A 21,342-nucleotide genomic window follows, 5' to 3' on the forward strand; every position below is an offset into this window, starting at 1 on the left:
ACTTTGCACTTTATAAAATGTAAAAGTGCATTTACATTTTATAAGATGGTTATTAAGCATTGCAAACTGGTTCCTTTGAATCCTGAATGCTGATTGGTGGATGGCTGTGGTATTTGAGACTATTTACCACAGGTATAACATAACAGCACTTTTTACTGCTCTAATTGCATAACCAGATCACAATGAGGCATCCGAAGGGTTTGTGGTATATTGCCAATACATGATAAATAGACCACACCCTCGGCAGCCATACTGCTTAAATATACACAATCTTTACACAAGCATAACATGTACATACTGTACATACTGAATGAGTAATTTTTACATTTACATTTTTATTTTTACAATCTATGGCAACAGGAATACTGTAGCACAACAGCAGTATTAATATAAATGTTTTGTAATTATCAACTAGAATTTCAACGCAATTATTTCAGCAGTTTCCTATTTGACCGAGTATGGTTTATTGATTTTACAAATGATCAGGGGACGTATTTACAAAACCTTTCCTTTTACCACTAAGAGGCCTCCCAAATGGTAGCGTAGAGTTGTCACAACCGTGATCTCCGAAGTTATTGGGTTGTTTCTGACAGCATCACTGACTAGCTTTACTATGATCATAATACCCTCGTGATTAAGGTGATACCTTTTTAAAAGCTCAATATCATTAAATATCATTCAATTACATTTCTAAAACGTCGATCTGATTATGAGGTGGATTTGTTTTTGGTCTTAGTGACTACTCCTAACTTTTCACAGATTTAGGAGCTGGTTTTAGCGCTATAATGTTTTGTGAAATATTCTTAGACCATAAATGTAGGAGTCCTAAAATTAGGACACGCCCATTGTTTTTAAGAGTTTCTCCTAAATCAGCAAGTTGGGAGCTACAACCCCGTTTAAAAAAAAGTTTGGACGCTGAGTAAAATGCTAATAAAAACAGAGTGCAATGATGTGCAAATAACAAGTACTAAATTTTTTCTGAGGAATTTTGAACTTAAACAATGCAGTCACAACTGTTTGAAAACCAATTTCTGTTAGTGTTTATATCATCCTTGCTGTCCCAATCTTGATAATGTTCATGTCATGTCTGTTATTTTATTATTTATTATCTTATTTTCTTTCAAATCAGCGAATGAAAGTAAACACAAGAAAAGAGAGCTACATAACTCCTGTGTCGTGATCAAGACACTCTCTGACCCCACCAACCCCATCTTCCCGCTCTCTCAACCTCCCCCCCCCCCTCCCCTACACACACACACACACACAGCCTTGGCATGTACAGTCTCAATGTAACCCTTAATTTCCTCCTGATCTTAATTGTTATACTGTGGGGCACTGACATGCACTGCAATTTCTATCCTTGTGTCTTTCTGTGGTCTGGACACCTGCTGCTGGCATTTAGCCAGCGTCTCCACGGGGGGGTTGGCCACACACATAGGATGAATCCTAAAGGACACCCTACAGTTCTCTACTTTTAAACAATGACCCTAGTCAGAAGTAGTGAGTGCACTACTTTTGACTTAGTGGAGTAAAATGGTGTACTATTTGGGACACAGGGAGGGAAACGCTGCTTCCTCCCCCCAACTCTGTGTTTAATGACTGCTCACACACAGAAGAGGGTCACACAACCCACACACACGCAATTACAGTACTCCCCCTTTGCCTTGTTATTCAACGGGCCATCCTTTTAGTAATGTCTGCGTACTCTGTTTTTTGTTCTCTTTTGCTCAGTTCTCGTTTCATCTTTTCTCAAATCAATTACATATCCGTTGTAAGCCCTCAGATTTTAGGCCTATTTCAGCATTTGGGATTTTCTGGTGATGTTCGCTCTTCATTGGATTCCTTGTTCAATGAGGTTGCTCCAAGACAGCCTGCTGAATAACTATGCTGCGTTAAAATGTTTTTTTACATTTATTTATATAATGTTTTTCCCTCGGTTTCAATTATAATGACTAAACTGAAGGAAGGAATTATATTGAAACCTAATAATGAGAATTATCATACAGTGCATTTACACAAACCCAGGCTTTCTGAAGAAATTTGGACAGCTCATATAGCATTAATGTTTTTGTAGAAACCAGCCGCAGTGCATTCATTCATTGTTGGTGAATAGCTAATATCAGGCACGATTCTCTCAAGTTCTAGATAGAATCAGTAAAAGACAGAATGGAAAATAATCCATATTTCCTGAAACACGTCTGCTTGAGCCCATTAAAATACCTGCATTCAAAGGATTAGAATGGAATCCCTGAGCAAGACAATGAGGCCCCTTGGGCCCTTGTGTCTGTGCCTCTATGAGCCATTACTATGACAGCACTTCTGCACACTTGTCTGGCCACCGAGCAAAATGAGGTTAGCATGAACAATATCTAGTGGACCAGACAGGTGCAGTAAGCCTAATCCTGAACATATTTTTTTTGCTCTATTCCCCTTTTTCTGTCACTTTCTGTCTCTGTTCATGTCTTCTATTTTTTCTCTGTCCTCACTCGGTTCCATCCGAAATAGCCCACATGTAAGTCTACCATGGATACAATCAAGTGCTGCAATGTACTTGTGTTGTCACAGTCTATGGGGGCTAGTACCTGAACTCCCTTTGAAGCAAGAGAGGATGACAGCTCTTACCTACCATATCTGCATCACCATGGTAACAGCTTTCAGTTAGATCTGATCACTGTGACAGAACTTAGCAGAACATCAGAGCTCCTCTCGCTTGTATGATATCAAGTGTATTTGGATCGCAGAGTTCAGTTCGGCAGTAAAGTTTATGTCTTTGGAAAGTCAGAGCGCATAGCAAGTGTTCAGCAACAACTGTATTCTGTAAAAATGTATTTTTCATGTGGTTCCTTAATAACAGGTTAGTCCAGACTAATACATGTAATGCATTTTAGAATGATACTGTAATGTAATAACATGTGGAAAGGTGAAGGGGTCTGAATACTTTCTGAAAGCACTATAGACAGGTGTGTGTCTCTTATGTCTAGTCTGTTGGGTTTACTACAGTTGTACTCCATTCAAGATCTAGAGATATTTCATGGATGATCTTTTTTCATTTAAAAAAGAATATGTTCATTATATTGGTGAAAAACATATATTTAATCTATTAGAAATTTGAAAGTGAAGTATTTAATTTATTAGAAAAGTGATAGTGAAGGAATGTGACGATGTTTCCATACAGGTGTACTGCTTGATAGAAATTTAGCAATTAAAAGTCTATCATGCTCTGAGGCATGTAAAAAAATGCTGAGCAGACCCAGACGCCCTTGATTTTGGATCAAGATGGCAAGAGGTTTCGAAGAGATTTTATTTTGGGGCATGGATGTCAGCAGCTTCAGTCACAAAGACTATTCAACTGGCTAGTGTTTTAACAGTCTGAGGGACAGTTCTATTGCTTCTTTAATCAGCACAACCGTTTTCAGATGTGCTAACATAATTGCAAAATGGGGTTTCTAATGATCAATCAGCCTTTTAAGGGATTGATGTGGCATTGGAACACAGGTCTCATGGTAGTTGATATTGGGCTTCTGTCCGCCTATAAAAAATTGCATAAGAAATCTGCCATTTCCAGGTACAATGTGTAGAAAAAGACACTGTTGTATTACTTTGCAAATGTAATGCTTTATTTGTGTATCTTCAAATGTTGGTATTTTTAAGATTATTGTGAAATATTACCATCACTTTAAAACCATTGGAAAATTACAACATTGCGTGGAACAACACTGTGTGTAAGACAATTAGTACATCACAGCCACTACCAATCAAGGACACTGCATCAATTTCAGAATCGGATATAACAAAATATATGAAATTATAACAAAATGTTTAAATCACTGAACATAACCAGCACATACTATGTGAGGCAGACATCTATTTCCTTAAAGTGATACTTGTGGTTTTCAAGACAGATTTTTTTTCATGCACCAGTCTGAAGAAATCATTAATACCATTGCATGCAGCTTGGAGATATTATGTATATGTATATATTACTTTTATTTTGCCAGTGAATAAATGTGAAGATTAAGGTCTCTTTTTGGAAGAACCATGAATACTGCAACAATATATATCAAAATAGAATATACACATCAAACTATACAACCATATGTACCTTGTAATACAAGTTAATACACAACAATACAAGAGAAAACTAAAGACAAAAATAAAACAAACTTCTCCAATTTCAGTATAAAGAGCAAAAAAGAGAATAACCTAGAATATGAGATTATATCTACATATATCAGCTTACATTCTGATATATGATGTGTGCTCCGTTTGTCACCGTTCATTTAGTGTTACCGGAAACAAAGAAATCTCTGATCCGAAATTCAAGGTTTCTGCTCCAGCTCCTCACATTTTACAAACACTGCCACACCACTGACTAATGGCACAGCTTGGGTGGCTTTCATAATTTTTGGGAGATGTGGAAACCCCTTCACGTGTTGCACCTCAGTTTGCCTTGAATCCCTCGTAGTTGAGCTGACCAGGTAAAATCTTGCGTCCTGTCTCATCCATGTCAGTGATATAGCTCTCCTAAAGCACATTCTTGAGCGCAGTTCACTAGTAAACAAATAATTTAAAACCTAGTGTTTATTTGAAAGAGCTGCTTTGTCAAAATGTGCGTGGATGAACGGCTATCAAAAGGGGAAGTTTAATTACAGTTTAACAGTAGCTAGTTAGGTATACAGTTAATAACAGTTGATAACAAATGTTTGTTCCCACCACAGTTTTAATTTAAATGGCATAACTTACTCAAGCATAAAAATATTTATAATTAAACATAATTAAATCTCAAGTCAGGTAATATTTGTGCACCGATGTACCAAGTTACAGTAAAGCAAATTAAAAACGTATATACTGTATAATCACACTCACATTCAGACTTTTCTTACTATTAGATTTCACATAATCTCCAAAACACTTTTATGTCCTCACAACAACACATTTGGTGAATCCCCTTTCCCTGTAACAAGTCACCTTCTTAGATATTAATTCATATCTACATACTGTAGGATTGGTGAACCAGTGGCCAGGAGTGAATGTGCCAAAGTATTTTCAGATTTAGTCATGCTACTGAAGGTGAATAAATAAGCGCAAACATTTATTTTAAATGTTTTCTAAGTATCACTGACAAACATCAGCCCTTTAGAGGACACATCCCCCTGACTGATGATGATTGGATGTTCTAGACTAGTCTGTGGCAAGAGGAAGGTCCCTAGTGCTTGGTTGAAGCTAACTTGGTTGTAGCGCTGTTGGCCAAAGCTTTCCAGTGATTGATCAACGCTAGTCTGCCTGTATGGATGCTGATAGAAGCTGTCCCCTGGTTGGTCAATACTGCTCTGGCTGCAGAGTCGTTGGCTCATCCCATTGGCCCGTCTCCCAGAAGCACTTCTCTTTGGGTACCTCTGGCCAGTTTTGTACCAGCCTGTTTCTTTGAAGACAAACCAAATGTTGCCAGCCCAGAGGATAAAGTTTATGAATCCAAACACCTGAATAGTGATTAAGAAAGAGAGTAATTAGAGTTTGGGTACCAAGTTCAAAATCTAAAATCATAAAATGTTATTGACAAACAACACTTAATTTGGTCAGTATGCACCCATGACAAAGCATCATGAACAATTGGTTGTAGTACGAGCATCGTGTACAAGTCAACACCACCTGTTGAGACTGTAGACAGCAGGGCAGACATAACCAGGAAATGGTGTTTAATGTAGTCAAACATAGTGCACATTGTAAACTTCAACAGTGATTTACCACGGAAGTGTTGAGCTCGGACCAGAGTGGCTGCTGGGAAGCTGAGCATGTGTTGGCTGGTCGTCGGCAGGCAGAGATGAGCAGGAGGACCTGGGTGGGATCAGTGGCTGACTTCACATCTGATAGGGCTTTGGCCCAGGCACAGGAGCTCACCAACCACATGAAGGCGAACAGAACAGTCACAACAAAGTCCTGGTGAGAAGGAAAATGTTGTTGTTACCATGGTCATGCAAGTTACCGTTGGAAACCATGAAATGTGGTTGTTCAGACAGAAAACGGCACATATTATTTTAGTCGTTTATTGGGGAACTTGGGAACATGGATTTAGGTTCTGCTCCTCTGGGGTTACTCCATGCCATCACATGATGATGTATACGATAACACCAACAATAACATCCCTAATTGATGTGTGCTTTAATAAGGTACAACTCTATAGGGAATCATACCATCATGTTTATAACCTGAATGTATTTAATTAAATCACACCTTTCCAGGAATAGCCCAACCTTGAGATAAAACCCTAACTCAAAGCATTCGAAGCTCTGCTATGTTGTAGAAACGCTTTTGACAGCTGCTGTATCACATATTTCAGTTTTCTTGGCTACTAGCTTTGCAAAACTGGGGCCTCATTAATAAATATTGTGTAGAAACTATTATAAATGTGTCCGTATGAATGGAATAAAGAATGCATACACATAGCAAAAGTGGGATTCATCAGATTTACGCACACTAGAAGAAAATCATAATTAATAAATACCACTTGTTTTCAGACTTATTGCTCATGTAAAATTATGGCTATTTGCTTGTTGAAATGTCCTTAAGTCACCTTATATGGTCATAATCTTTCCTTGAAGCCTGGGGGAAACACAAATGCCGTCGGACAAAATATAACAGTGCCTCTCAAAATGATTCACCACCTTGGACTGCTTCACATTTTATTGTGTGACAACATGGAATCCTAGAGGATTTTATGTGTTTTGGCCACTGATTAGCGAGGGTGAATTTTTACAGAATCAATTATTTTAGTTTTATATTTGGAGATAATTTACATTGTTTTGTATATTAATTATTTCTTTGAAGTTGTGGACTTTTTTGCATTGATCAGCGACAAAAACTCCCAATTAAATCCCAAATGATTTCATGTTGTCACAGTAAAATGTGGAATAGTCCAAGTGAGTCTCCCTGCAGACAATGGGCCATTCAAGGACATGGACTTATTGGTCCTGAAGCCACTCCAGGATTGTCTTAGCCATGCTTCCTGTTGTTTTCTACCAGGATCTTCCTGCAGATTGCTCCGTTCAGCTTTCCCTCAGTCTTGACAAGTTTCCCAGTCCCTGCCACTGGGTATGTACAATGGGGAAAACAAGTATTTGATACACTGCCGATTTTGCAGGTTTTCCCCACTTACAAAGCATGTAGAAGTCTGTAATTTTTATCATAGGTTTTCTTCAACTGTGAGTGACGAAATCTAAAACAAAAATCCAGAAATTCACAATAATTGATTTTTAAGTAATGAATTTGCATTTTATTGCATGACATAAGTATTCGATACATCAGAAAAGCAGAACTTAATATTTGGTACTGTAGATGTAGTGATTGTATGAGTTAGTGAACTGTTGTAAGCTGTTGTAACCAATGTAGATGTATTGATTGGATAAGTTAGTGAACTGTTATAAGCTGTTGTAACCAATGAAACAAAATATTAATTGTTTGTAATATGAGCTGAAACTGAAGGAGCAAGTAGGAGAATAGGAAACCCTGTTCAAGCGGTTGCCGGGGAGAGAAAGATTTAGTATGTCTGTCTTTTGAGAAACAGGACACAGGTTAGAGACACACACACATAGTCTGACAGGCCAGACAGAAACCAGGAGGGGACAAGAAGATGTTTGCGTTTATCCTTATAAGGAATAGAACTGGAACTGGACCAATAGCACACTTGTTTTGTGAATTTAACGACTCTGTTGAATGTTGATCCTTAGACATTGTGCGGCGACACCTTGTCTCCAAAAGCTTTTGTAATAAACGGAATATACGGTATGGTAATTGACCTGACTCCTGGTGTTTTATTCTCCTTTCCAACAAACCAACTCGGGGAAGTGTTAGACTTCAACAGTACAGAAACCTTTGTTTGCAATTACAGAGATCATACGTTTCCTGTAGTTCTTGACCAGGTTTGCACACACTGCAGCAGGGATTTTGGCCCACTTCTCCATACAGACCTTCTCCAGATCCTTCAGGTGTCGGGGCTGTCGCTGGGCAATACGGACTTTCAGCTCCCTCCAAAGATTTTCTATTGGGTTCAGGTCTGGAGACTGGCTAGGCCACTCCAGGACCCTGACATGCTTCTTACGGAGCCACTACTTAGTTGCCCTGGCTGTGTTTTTCGGGTTGTTGTCATGCTGGAAGACCCAGCCACGACCCATCTTCAATGCTCTTACTGAGGGAAGGAAGTTGTTGGGCAAGATCCATCCTCCCCTCAATATGGTGCAGTCTTCCTGTCCCCTTTGCAGAAAAGCATCCCCAAAGAATGATGTTTCCACCTCCATGCTTCACGGTTGGGATGGTGTTCTTGGGGTTGTACTCATCCTTCTTCTTTCTCCAAACACAGCGAGTGGAGTTTAAACCAAAAACCTCTATTTTTGTCCCATCAGACCACATGACCTTCTCCCATTCCTCCTCTGGATCATCCAGATGGTCATTAGCAAACTTCAGACGGGCCTGGATATGCGCTGGCTTGAGGAGGGGGACCTCTGAACGCCAAGAACACGTAGTTGTGGTTTGTTTCGATTGTTTTACATGATTCACCTAGTATAGTTATGTAATTCCCGTTTGATGTGTATCCATTAATAAACACACACAAGGCATTGTACATGTACTGTGTACTTTGATACAAATGAAAACAATCAGTGCAATAAATCAACTCACCACAAGTGGTCCTCTGTTGCCCTCACGATACTTGTTCTGGTAGTAGATGTATACCACCGTGGCCAGCAAGGAGTAGAGGAAGGCAAAGACAGCCACGGTTACAAAGAACTGAGCTGAGGAGGAGAAATCTCCTACCAGGAAGATGGTCTCCTGTCTGTGTCCCTCACACAGCATGGGCTTGAAATACACCTGCTGTAACCTATCAGATCACAGAAACAAGGACGCTGTCACAGTTAGAGACTTTTTGCCGGACCACGTAAACGGAGATGGCCAAGGAGACCGAATGTCTCTTACTGAGTGTCTGACTGCCTGACTGGCAACCCATTGTTACATAGCGTAGTGGTCAGAGACACAGAATGCCATGTGGGCGAGCGGTGTCCAATCCTTACCTCTGACAGAAAAATTTATGAATTAGGATTTGTTCAGGATAGACAAAAACATTGCTGGCTACATGCCTCAGTAGCTATGTTATAGCAGTGGTTCCCAACTACTGTCCTCAAGTACTCCCAACAGTACACATTTTCATTGTAGCTCCAGCCAAGCACAGCTGATTCAACTTGTCAACTAATTATCAGGCTCTCATTGAGTTGAATTGGGTGTGCTTGTTCAGGGCTACAACAGAAATGTGTGCTGTAGGGGGTACTCGAGGACCGGAGTTGGGAACCACTGTGTTATAGTAAGCCTAAAAAAACAGTTTACCCACATATTGAAACGATTTCTGGTGGATTTTTGAAGTACGCATCCATGCATGCTTTTTGGGGTCATAGCCCCTTGCGCAGTTAAAGAGGATGGGTTTCCAAGATTCTCTCGTCTTTTTACTTGACGAAAAAGTCAGTTATCGTCACCTACATTGATAGTTATTGTATCAATGTCATTCTTGAATGAAAGAAAAACAATCGTTGTTATGCCATGAAATGAAATAGCTTTGGTAGTGTAAAGTCTCGCTAGAAATTGCTCAATTCTTATGACTACTCCAAGTAGCAAGTTAGTAGATACTAGTAAGCCTATTACTGGCTAGTAAGATTATTACTGGCAAAAGCCATACATTTCATAGATGATTTTTCTGGTGGAAGTAAAGTTAATAAGAAATGTTATTCAGTTTAACACAAAGCTCAATGGTGTCTAGTGAAATATTCAAACTTGGCATGATGTTAATGATAAAATGATCTAATATTGAGATGCAATTTTATGATGAGGTAGTATGTCCCAATCAGTCCCTACAATAATCTCTTTCTAATTTAACACGTTGAATGTAGTGTATCATTCACTGTTATACCTGTTGTTGGTTTGGATGTTAGCTAATGTAAGGAACTAGTTTCAAGAACTGTGGCGTTTCGACTAAGTGGTTTAACAATGCAGAACACTCGTCATATTGCTTAGTGGTATAGTGGTTAAAGAGACAGGCCTGACAAATAGGGGAGCATGGTTCAAATCCAGCAAGGGCCAATCAAGGCTTGCCTGGTCCCTTTTCTTGTTTATCGAAAATGTATGAGGCTCTTTTCATGTTCCCATGCTATCGAAGTTACTGGAGACTTCTACTTCCCAGTGGAAAGTTCCATTTCAATGACCCTATGAGTCAGATGGGATATTCAAGAGATAATGTTCTTACCGAGGCGCAGAGTCGATGTTTCACTACTGACCCTTTTACATTTCCACTCAAAAGTTGGCATCAATCTAGCTACATGGTTATATTTTCTAAATGCTATACCTGATTATATATTGGAGAAACATTGGGCTGAAATAGCTGTGGACCAGATAAAAATGTGTGTTTCAGTTGTGTATGAGCAATATAGACAAGGAATTAAAGAGATTGACCCACTAATGGCCCACCAAGAATTAACAACTTTACATATAGTTGTTCTGCTAGAGTTGTCTGCAATCCTACTGGTAAACTTATTTTTTAGCTTTCTAAACTTGAACATAATATTGGACATGTTAGTGTCACCTGTCCAACAAGCATGTAAAGCCAGCTTCTGATCACAATGCATGTGAATGTCATGACCATCAGGTCCAGTAACATACTTGGCAGCACTAGAGTTGGAGATTTACCAGGTTTTCCAGATTTTTCATCATCTGGCAGCACCAGAGTTGGAGATTTAACAGATTTTTTGCAAGTTGAGGCAGGCTGGTCCATAGATAGACCCCAGGGGGGGCTTGAGCCCCCGCCCCTTTCCCCTCAGACTCAACAAGTGCCCTTTTTGCCCATCGGTGCCCACATGCTAGCGGCATGACGCGTGTCATTCTCTCAGACGGGCATGAGTCGTCCGTCAGCATGATTCGCAATGAGGATGCTGACAGTCCGTTTCGGTGCGGGCATTTATCTGGGGAGTCCTCTATTGTACTATCAGCCCATGCCCATCGAAAGGTCTGTGCACAGCTCTGACTTGGTGTCACCAAGTCTCCCAAACTAAAATTAAATGCCACATGTTAATCTGCCATGTGTTGCAACTGTATGTTTGGTGTCAAAATTAACTATGGCCGTATAGAAAATAACTTACTCTCCACTTTGAAGTATGGCGGTGGATATGTATGTTATGCGTCGTTTTTGCCCTAGGAACCTTCTTAGATACAAAGCTTCATGGACAGTGTCCAGAACCAGGAGATTTTATCACAAAATCTGTCTGCTTCTGCGAGAAATCTAAAACTGGGTCAATGTAAGATCTTCCTGCACAATGGTTTGGATAATTTGGACAATGATCCAAATCATTCCTCCAGAACCATATAAAAATGTCTTACTAACCACAAAATCAAGATTTTGCATTAGCCAACCCATTCTCCTGACCTAACTCCATAGAAAACAGTGGTTGGTCTATAGAACAGTCCACAAATGAGGACCAAGGACTGAAACATCTGGAAATATATTTAATTGATGAATGGTCTGAAATATCTTGCTATTTCTCCCAACTCATCAAACATTATAACACAATACTCATTGCTGTTATTTTGGCATGGGGAGGATGCAAGTACTCAATGCTGTGGGGCCATTATCTGTGAAACATGTGAGAAAAATACTGACTTATAGATGAGGATTTTCTTTCAAGCTGATAAACAACAACTACAGTATATTTTATCGTAACCTTTTCTGATCATCTTTAGCTAGGGTGCCAATAAAAAAGGAGGGCTCTGTATGTCAGTGTCAGTTCTAATAAATTCACATTTTTACATGTAACTGTCTGACTGCTCCACCCGAGGCCAGCGATCCTTTAAACACAATGACATCTGTCACCCACGGTCCTTGAAAGGCAAGGGATATAACCACTTCAATTTCTCAGACCATGTGATGTAACCAGTTGTAATGCTATCAATTAGCCATTTCATACTGGCCCCCCTCGGACTAAAATGGTCCATCTGTCAGATTGTGGAGATACAATGCATTCTAAAAATATTCAGACCTCTTTATTTTCTCCACATTCAATGAGATTGGGAGATTCAATGCCACCAATTTACATTGAAGTCGATTTTTTGAAAATGTATGCTAATTTATTGAAAAAAAAAAAAAAAACAGAAATGGGTATTCAGACTGTTTATTCAGTGCTTTTGGCAGTGATCACTGCTTCAATTCTTCTTGGGTATGCCTCTACCAGCTTCGCACACCTGGCTTTGGACCGTTTCTCCCAATCTTACTTGTTGATCCTCCCAAATTCTGTTTGATTTAATGGGGTGTGTTGGTGAACGGTGACCATCAGGTCTCCCATAGATGTTCAATCTGGTTAAAGTCTGAGCTTTGGCTTTGCTACTCAAGGACGTTCACACAGGACGTCTGGCACTCTGTATTTTTTGCTCAAGGATCTCTGTATTTTGCTCAGTTGACCCTTTCCTATATCCTGAAAAATCTCCCAGTCCCAGCCACTGACAAGCATCCCCATAGCATAATGCTCCTTCCCTCAGGCTTCACCATAGGAATTATATTAGCCATGTGATGAGAAGTACCTTGTTTTCGCTAGACTTAGCATTTGGCATTCAGGCCTTATACTTAGATTTTTGCCTCAGCAGACCAGACAATATTTTTCCTCATGCTGTCAGAGTACTGTATGTCATATGCCTTTTACTCAGAAGTGGCTTCTATCCAGTCTTTCAATCATAAAGGCATGATTGATGGAGTCCTGCGGAGATGGTAATCCTTCTGGCAGGTTTATGCCTATTTATCACCTCCCTAACCAAGGCCCTTCTTCCATGACCATTTAGGCCCTCTATACCTCTACCTAAACATTCTATGGAAAGTTCCTTGGACCTTGTGGTTTGATTCATCCTCTGAAAGGGACTGTGAGGTGTTGGACCTAATACAGAGTAAGCACGTGTCTGCCTTTTTAATTCATGTCCAAATAGTTCAGTTTGCCACAGATGGACACCAATCAGGTTCTATGGTCATCATAAGGATGATCAAAAACACTGGTTGCATCTGAGCTCAATTCTAAGTGTCATGGCAAAGGGTTTGAATACTAATGTACATAAGATAATTCAGGTTTTTATTTTCAATAAATTGTCACAAATTGTTTTGCATTTTCATAATGGGCAATTGTATTTAGATTGATTGAAACGCAACAAGAAGTAGAGAAAGTGAAAGTGGTCTGAATACTTAATGAATGCACAGCCGGTATTACCTGAAGGGATAAGCAAAGTTTATGGTGATGCTGAGGTTACTCTGGGTCCTGTCCAGACATTCCACCCTAACCCGCAGGTGACCAGAATATCCTCCACATGTTGCAAATGCACAGATGGCAAAAATCTGGGGAAAAGAAAAATGACATTAGTCTACTACCCATTAAGCATCTTGTACATTAGAGTATGTAGTGTCCTAAATGGCAATTGTCTACATTTTACATATTAGTAATTCAGCAGATGCTCTGAAATACAGCAACTTACAGTTGTGTAGTGTATTCATTTTAAACTAGCTAGACTGGACAGCTGCACAACGATGATAGTAAATACATTTTAATACACTTAAAAGTAAAAGTGCCTAGCAAAATATTTTAGATTGCCACACCTTATTGTAAATGTGGCAGCATATAGTTTTTGAGGCAGGGTGTCTTGCAGGTGTGATTACCATATAGTTATTTTTGGCCACCAGTTTGTTACTATATACATTTTATTCTTGTTCATCATGTTATTAATATTGTAGCTACAAAATTGTAAACTTTCAACCTTGAAGGTGTCTACCAGTGGTCTGTTCTGCCACAGGTTGCTAATCGATATTTCTTCAAAAGTGACAAACGTTTGTAAATGGGGTCAGTAACAACAACAAACAGCATTACATGTTAAGATATAAGTCTCAACTGTTTAGGGTTGGTTGTCAGACTCTTTGTTGTCTTTTTGTAATTCCAGTGAAACTGTTGGATTACAATAGGCATCAATATTTCGACATGCACACCAACCTTTGGGATTCTCTAATCATTTCATCAAGCTAGCTATCACTATCAATGAATTAAATAAACAAACCCGATACTGCTAATCAACCAACTGGGGAATGCCACACGAATTAGCCAGTTAATTCTAATAAACCTTCAATTTGGGTCAACGGGGCTGCTGGGCTCTAAAATTCAATCATATCAAGCTATTTTACAATTACATACGTTTCTAGGCCTATTCTGTTTATGTATATTATACATATTATATTATACAGACTTGCTAAAAATAAGTGAGTTATTTTAACAAATGATTCAATAAATTCTGATTATATTTTGGATAATGAAGAGAAATTGCAAAAACAATTTTATTCCATTGTCAAGTATTACTTTGGGATTTTATACCCTTTAATTACAATTTATTCATATTTTACTACACTAGCTTGTGGGGTATTTATCATAATGGCATAGGTAATTAGCTGTCATCTGCTATTAGCATTTAGAAAAATTACACAATTCATGTCATTAAATGTTCCATTTGTTTGTTTAGGTTTGAAAACAAAGAAAGATTCAAAAAGGCAAAGAAGGACAGACGGAGATAGAGTAGACAGAGATGGAGAGGGGAGAAAAATACGGTTCTCATCAAATTGTTTCTGAAAGGTATAATTTGCAGCCAGAGAGTTGCTGTGTAATCTGATCTGATTCCTGATCCAAAGTGTTTAAGACCCTATCTAATCAAGTATGAGTGGCTATAATTATAGTTCAAAGTGAGGCATTAGATTGATTTAAAGAATGATGACTGATCAGTTTCTTGTCTAAAAACCTTCAGTAAATGTATTACTCTTCATTTGAGTTGTAGTCATTTTAGTCATTTAGCAGATGCTCTTATCCAGAGCGACTTACAGTTAGTGCACAGGTAGTCTTAAAATAGCCAGGTAGGTTAATCATAAAATAATGTTTAAAAAACAGTGAAATGAAAATGTTAACTTTTTTATGGATTCATTCTAAATCGTTACAATAAAAAATAAACCTAAAGAGAAAGGGGAGGGTTTGTTGAGTGTTTGAGAATGAAAATTACACAATTCATCCCTAATCTTAGTTCCACTTCTACAGTATTAAGCAAGCTGGTGATCAAGGTTTGGGATTGATTTTCTTCAAAACAAAATTTTGAAGACAACTATTAATAATTTAGAAATGGGCTGACTGCAAACAGAGAGCCGCATGCGGTGGATTAGGGGGTGGGCTGTGTCCTACAGATGACTCAACCTGTTGAAATGCAATACATGCCTCAAACACACACACGTTTTAAAGAGCTTGCGGGATCCATAAACATTATTCCCATTCAAAATTCTATTTTCCCTAAACATAAACTGTAATGCTAAATATGCAACCCAAGTGAATTTCCCCAAGTGCATTTCACCTCCATACACAGTGAGGAAAAGGGTTTGAGAGGTTTAAAAAAATCTCATAGGATCACATTTTGAGAATTGCAGATGCTGGTTGAGTCTAGGGGTCACAAAGTCTATTTTGGACAGTACCTCCATGCCACAAGCTTTTTGAATGTCTTGCCCGAAGGAAGCCTCCCATCAAGACTAGAACATCAGCCCCTTGAGTTTGGTAATGTTGTTGGAACATTGATAAGAACTTGGTTGAATGGTCAGATGTCTTTTCTTTAGTTAGAATGGAAGCTTTCTATACAAAATATTCTAAGGGAAATAGGAATTCTATACAAATCTTCCATATAACTGGTCATGACACTGGTTTATTCCAGAGGCATCCCTGTTTGTCCATAGACTCATCAGTTATTTTCTGGAGTGAATTGCAGATTTCTGGTCACAAGTTTAGCAATAGATTTAGTAATCAAGATTTAGCAATCTTTTAGCAATAGATTTACAGCTTGAGTCAACCTTTTCTCAGCCACTATGTCGATTATTCTTTCCAAGGTGTGAAGGAGGATTTTTATTTTTGTGTTGCTTTTAACTGTTCTAAGTAATGCATGTTCTGGTGCTATCAGGAGGATAACCTCTTTGTAATTGTAACAATCTGCTGTTTTATTTATTTGGTGCTATCTGTGATCATTTAGTTTTGTCTGTTTTGTGTCATTTCTTAATCATTGTACCTAAACTGTATGTGTAAACATATACACTCACCTAAAGGATTATTAGGAACACCATACTAATACTGTGTTTGACCCCCTTTCGCCTTAATTCTACGTGGCATTGATTCAACAAGGTGCTGAAAGCATTCTTTAGAAATGTTGGCCCATATTGATAGGATAGCATCTTGCAGTTGATGGAGATTTGTGGGATGCACATCCAGGGCACGAAGCTCCCATTCCACCACATCCCAAAGATGCTCTATTGGGTTGAGATCTGGTGACTGTGGGGTCCATTTCAGTATATGTGAACTCATTGTCATGTTCAAGAAACCAATTTGAAATGATTCGAGCTTTGTGACATGGTACATTATCCTGCTGGAAGTAGCCATCAGAGGATGGGTACATGGTGGTCATAAAGGGATGGACATGGTCAGAAACAATGCTCAGGTAGGCCGTGGCATTTAAACGATGCCCAATTGGCACTAAGGGGCGTAAAGTGTGCCAAGAAAACATCCCCCACACCATTACACCACCACCACCAGCCTGCACAGTGGTAACAAGGCATGATGGATCCATGTTCTCATTCTGTTTATGCCAAATTCTGACTCTACCATCTGAATGTCTCAACAGAAATCGAGACTCATCAGACCAGGCAACATTCTTCCAGTCTTCCAGTCTTCAATACACACTGAGCAAGAGCAGTAGTCTTTAGGACTCAGTAGCAGCGGGGTGTATCTTTAGGAAAGTGTACCATGTAACCTTGGGAAGATATCGTGTGACAATTAGAAATTCCACTAATGTCATGAATGCCACAAATGTCATTCATCTACATAAAACTATTGTATTCTAAATAGGCTCTAGGACTCAGTAGCCATGGGTGATATGTCAGGAAAGTCTACCATGTAACCTAGTGAAGGCAGTGTGATGATTAAGATTTTCACCTGATTTACCATTACATGGTAAAGAATTTATCTTGTATTTAATTCAACTAGATAAAACGCTTGTAGAGTTTAGGGCGTTTGACATATGTTGCTGGTCTCTATGACATGAGGCAAGATAAATCAAAATACATTTATCAGAGACAATGCCAAAATGGTACATTAGGAAGAAGTCAGAATGCACTTATGTGCTCAGCAATTGCAAACGACCTGAAAGAAATAGAAACACCACTACAGTCAAAAATGGACACTCCAGGAAGACACTCAGTTAGACATCACCAGTCAAACTACAGAGGCTGGATTACAGGGTGCAAAAACACTGGTTGTCTAAAAAAACTGGATGTATGGTTGCCACTGGAACTGGCTCAATTGTCTTCATTCATAATGTAACCCAGTTAAGGTAAGGACCGTGAATTCAGAAGAGCACAGAAACATATTTTCTGCACAGATACTACCAAATACCTCTAAAGTTACTGGACAGCAATAAATTATGAATCAGGGAAAATGGCCACACACAATGCCATAGCTACCAAAGAGCTTTTGGTAGAGGGTCCAAATGTGGAAGATTCTTAGCTCAGTCCTTTTCTCTGAATCCAAGTGAGCATGTCTTTCACATGCTTAAGATAAAGACAAGGGAAGACGGCCCAGACACAAGCAGTAACTGAAGATGGTTGGAGTGCAGAGGATCATCAGGGAAGATACCCAGTGTGTGATCATGGCTATGGGTTTCTGGCTTTAGGCAATCATTGCATGCAGATATGCAAGACATCATTTAATTTTGCATAATGTTAAACTGTCCAAATACTTTTAGTGCCCTAACATGGGTGGACTATTCACAAAGTGCTGTAATTTTTTTATGTTTCGTCTGATATGGATGGCAACATCCTCAGGATGTAGCTTGCAGTAGGGACTTAAACTGCATAGCCAGTGTATGAGAAATCGTTTTTTCTGATAAAGACAAATCAGTTGTCATTAAATATCAAAAGGGCTCAACACGTGCTCTTTTTGCACTTTTAAATTGGACATCATTCAGCTATTAACCTCTCTTTTTTTATTTTTAGTTATCGTGCTCCTCGAAGCAACGTTCAGGTCACCCTAGAGACAATATTTTTTCAGCAGACATTAAAGGTTTCGCAATGGTTTATAGTTTTGATTGCATACATTCCAATCACAATGGCGTGAGCATGTATTATGACAACATTTTGAGGCGAACTTTGGTCTTCTAACGCTTTTAGTTTCACATGTTTTGAATCGCGTTAGCAACGGAAGAAACGAAGCAACGGCCTGTTTAGGGATGCACTCGCGTCTAACGCAGCTTGGTGGGTAAGTTTCACTTGTAAATAAAGTGCTCTGCTATTTTCAAGCTGTTGCAAATGGATTTACCTAATAACACACATAATTGGATACTGGACTATTTGTCAGACCAGCATAAATGCTTTTGGATTAGCCTTTTACCGAAAATATTTAATTTAAGTAAATAATAAAGAAAATGAAAGATTTATAGTGTCAACACAAGGAATATATTGTGGACTCATTATAACATGGAATAAAAAAATGAAATAAATATATGAATAACATGTAACTTAATTTCCAGGCAGTACCAGTGCTGGGTCTGCTGTGCTATGGGTCATATAAGCAATGATAGCAGAGGACAGGTAATCAGCAGTAGCAGCACCAATTTATTTGCTAAATGTGGAGAGAGTGAGTGAATGCAGCCCTGGCATTCTTTATTTTCTTTTTAGAAGTATGATCATAGAATCCTTTTTGCTCATGAACATCATGGTACCTGTTAATGCTCTTAGACATATCCCATTTACATTTTTAAATGATTTATAATAATTTGCTTTGTATTTAACCTTACCAAAAATGTTTGGCAACATTTGTCAGGTCAATGCTCACCAATGCAATTTACAAAAGGCCTCAACCCCATATCAGTGCACATAATAAGTATGCATTTCATATTAAAGCTATGTTTTATTTACTTTGAACTATGTGAGTTGCAAACTGGGTCATGTATTAGAAAATAGATTTACTTTGCCAGCACTGGTCCCCTCGTTTCTGGTTATAAAAGTAACAGAAGTATTTCTGACATACCCTCAAACCCAAAGTGCCAGTGCATGCTCAAGATTTGACTCTGCATTAGGCTCAGTTCCTTTCTCCTGATACGTCTGGTTAAGACTCTTTTCAGTAATATGGCAGACAACTAAATAAATCAATAACTGCACATGCTTAATTTATATCTGCTTGGTGATGGATATGTACTGTATTTTGCATATGAAAGTGTACAGGACAAGTACACCTTATGTACTAGGTGATGAATATTTATTTTGTAGTTGGATTTAATCTATTCAGTCTTTGTTGGTGAAATAAATATAAACTCACATGTCCTAAAAGACTGCCTGGAAACCATTTATAACATTAAATCCACCAAACATAAACGCATTTCCTTATAAACTAAATAGAAAATGAGAAGTCTCAAAGAACAAGACATGGCATACACAAAGCCTATGATATATAGCCCCCGTTCTTCATAACAAAATAATGATGATGCTGGTTAACCCAGAAATCTACTTACTAATGAACAGCAAGTACACACAGTCCAAATATGAAAGAAATAACAACTTACCGGAGCAAATATGACCATACACATTTAAAAAGCACAGTGAACAAATTCTACTCCACAACAAGGTGTTATCAGCGTTCTCATCATACTAACACACTGTCACTGAAGTAAGTGGTAAAGAGACAAGAGAGAGAGAGAGAGAGCAAGCGTGAGAGAGAGAGAGACACAGTGAGACAGAGAGAGAGAGAGAGACACAGTGAGACAGAGAGAGCGCAGGGGTTTCCAACAGGGAGGGGAGAGCAGAGGTAAGATATCTGAAGGGAGGACAGGAGCAAGCAAAATAAGTAATTTGGGGTTGGGGTGGGCGTTAAGGGAAAGGAGAAAGAAGAACATGTTTGGCTGATATGCCTCTGTTGTATAACAATGTGGCTCAGCTGCTCTTTTTGAGGACAGACCTATTTACAATGTACTCTCCAGTTGAAAAGATAATCAGAACTGTTTGACCATGTTTACGGTAACTGATCAGGTTTGTGGGAACTGACCATGTTTGTGGGAACTGACCATGTTTGTGGTAATTGACCATGTTTGTGGTAATTGACCATGTTTGTGGGAACAGACCATGTTTGCGGTGATTGATCATGTTTGTGGTAATTGACCATATTTGTGGGAACAGACCATGTTTGCGGTGATTGACCATGTTTGTGGTAACTGACCATGTTTGTGGGAACTGACCATGTTTGTGGTAATTGACCATGTTTGTGGTAATTGACCATGTTTGTGGGAACAGACCATGTTTGCAGTGATTGATCATGTTTGTGGTAATTGACCATATTTGTGGGAACAGACCATGTTTGCGGTGATTGACCATGTTTGTGGTAATTGACCATGTTTGTGGTAATTGACCATGTTTGCAGTAACTGACCATGTTTGCAGTAACTGACCATGTTTGTGGAAAATGACCATGATTGCGGTAACTGATCGCGTTAGCAACAATTGACCATGCACTACTTATATGACTCAATTCCTGATTGATTTGTCAAAGTCCGAATGTATATATTCTAAAACCTTTTGGGGGGGAAGCAGGTAGCATTGCGATTGAGGCAGTAGCAGAAATGTTGCTACAGTAGATTGAATACCTGAGCTGGCAAGGTGAAAACAGTCTGTCCTTCTCTCCTTGAGCAAGACAGTTAGCCCAAAGTCCATCGCTAGTCATTGCTTTAAACACTAATTTGTTCTCAAATCATTATCTTTTTACTCTGATGTACAGATATATCAATTGTTGGATAGGCTCATTCTGAGATAGGAAAGGTACTTTCTGTTTTAGATACAGATCTTAGTACACAACAAATTCATTATTTTCTCTCATAAATACCCATATTACCTGTTCTACACTAACACATCATAAAGCTAACATGTATTCAACTTCATTAAAGAGTAAGTATTACTTTTCTCAGGGGAAACAGGATTCTTTTCCAAGGCTTAGTCATAGCGAAACACCCTAGAGATAAACAAGTGGGTAAAATTAAGATGGCGGCGCTCAGATGATTAGACCAAGTCAGATGAAACTGCCTGGCAGAGTCTGTTTCGGAGGGAAGTATAATGGAGAAAACCAAGAGTCTGTGAATCTAATGAATGTTTTTAGGATCACATTGATAGTTACATATCTATCTCCCTATCTCTCAGCATGGGGGCGCCGGAGGGCTGCTTTGTCTCTCTTCTCCTATACGTGCT

At 38.8% G+C, this 21,342-nt stretch overlaps 1 protein-coding gene across 1 annotated transcript; it reads right to left on the reverse strand.

Annotated features, from left to right (window-relative positions):
* Positions 1-3,642: 3,642 nt before the first annotated feature.
* Positions 3,643-19,758, reverse strand: LOC105026477 (synaptoporin). The gene is made up of 5 exons (XM_010897958.3): positions 19,675-19,758; positions 13,272-13,396; positions 8,671-8,869; positions 5,746-5,937; positions 3,643-5,480 (listed from the first exon to the last, which is right to left on the reverse strand). Exons 1-5 carry the CDS (start codon positions 19,696-19,698, stop codon positions 5,109-5,111), a joined length of 912 nt encoding a protein of 303 aa, XP_010896260.2. The 5' UTR covers positions 19,699-19,758; the 3' UTR covers positions 3,643-5,108.
* Positions 19,759-21,342: the final 1,584 nt, after the last annotated feature.

This window comes from Esox lucius, chromosome 17 (assembly GCF_011004845.1).
Source record: "Esox lucius isolate fEsoLuc1 chromosome 17, fEsoLuc1.pri, whole genome shotgun sequence".
Classification (NCBI taxonomy): Eukaryota; Metazoa; Chordata; class Actinopteri; order Esociformes; family Esocidae; genus Esox; species Esox lucius.

Coding starts and splice junctions, on each gene's coding strand:
- LOC105026477 (XM_010897958.3), bottom strand. CDS start 19,698: ATGTGTATGGTCATATTTGCTCCG. Junction 13,397..19,674: donor GTATGGTCATATTTGCTCCG/GTAAGTTGTTAT, acceptor TCTTTTCCCCAG/ATTTTTGCCATCTGTGCATT. Junction 5,481..5,745: donor CCGAGCTCAACACTTCCGTG/GTAAATCACTGT, acceptor ATCACTATTCAG/GTGTTTGGATTCATAAACTT.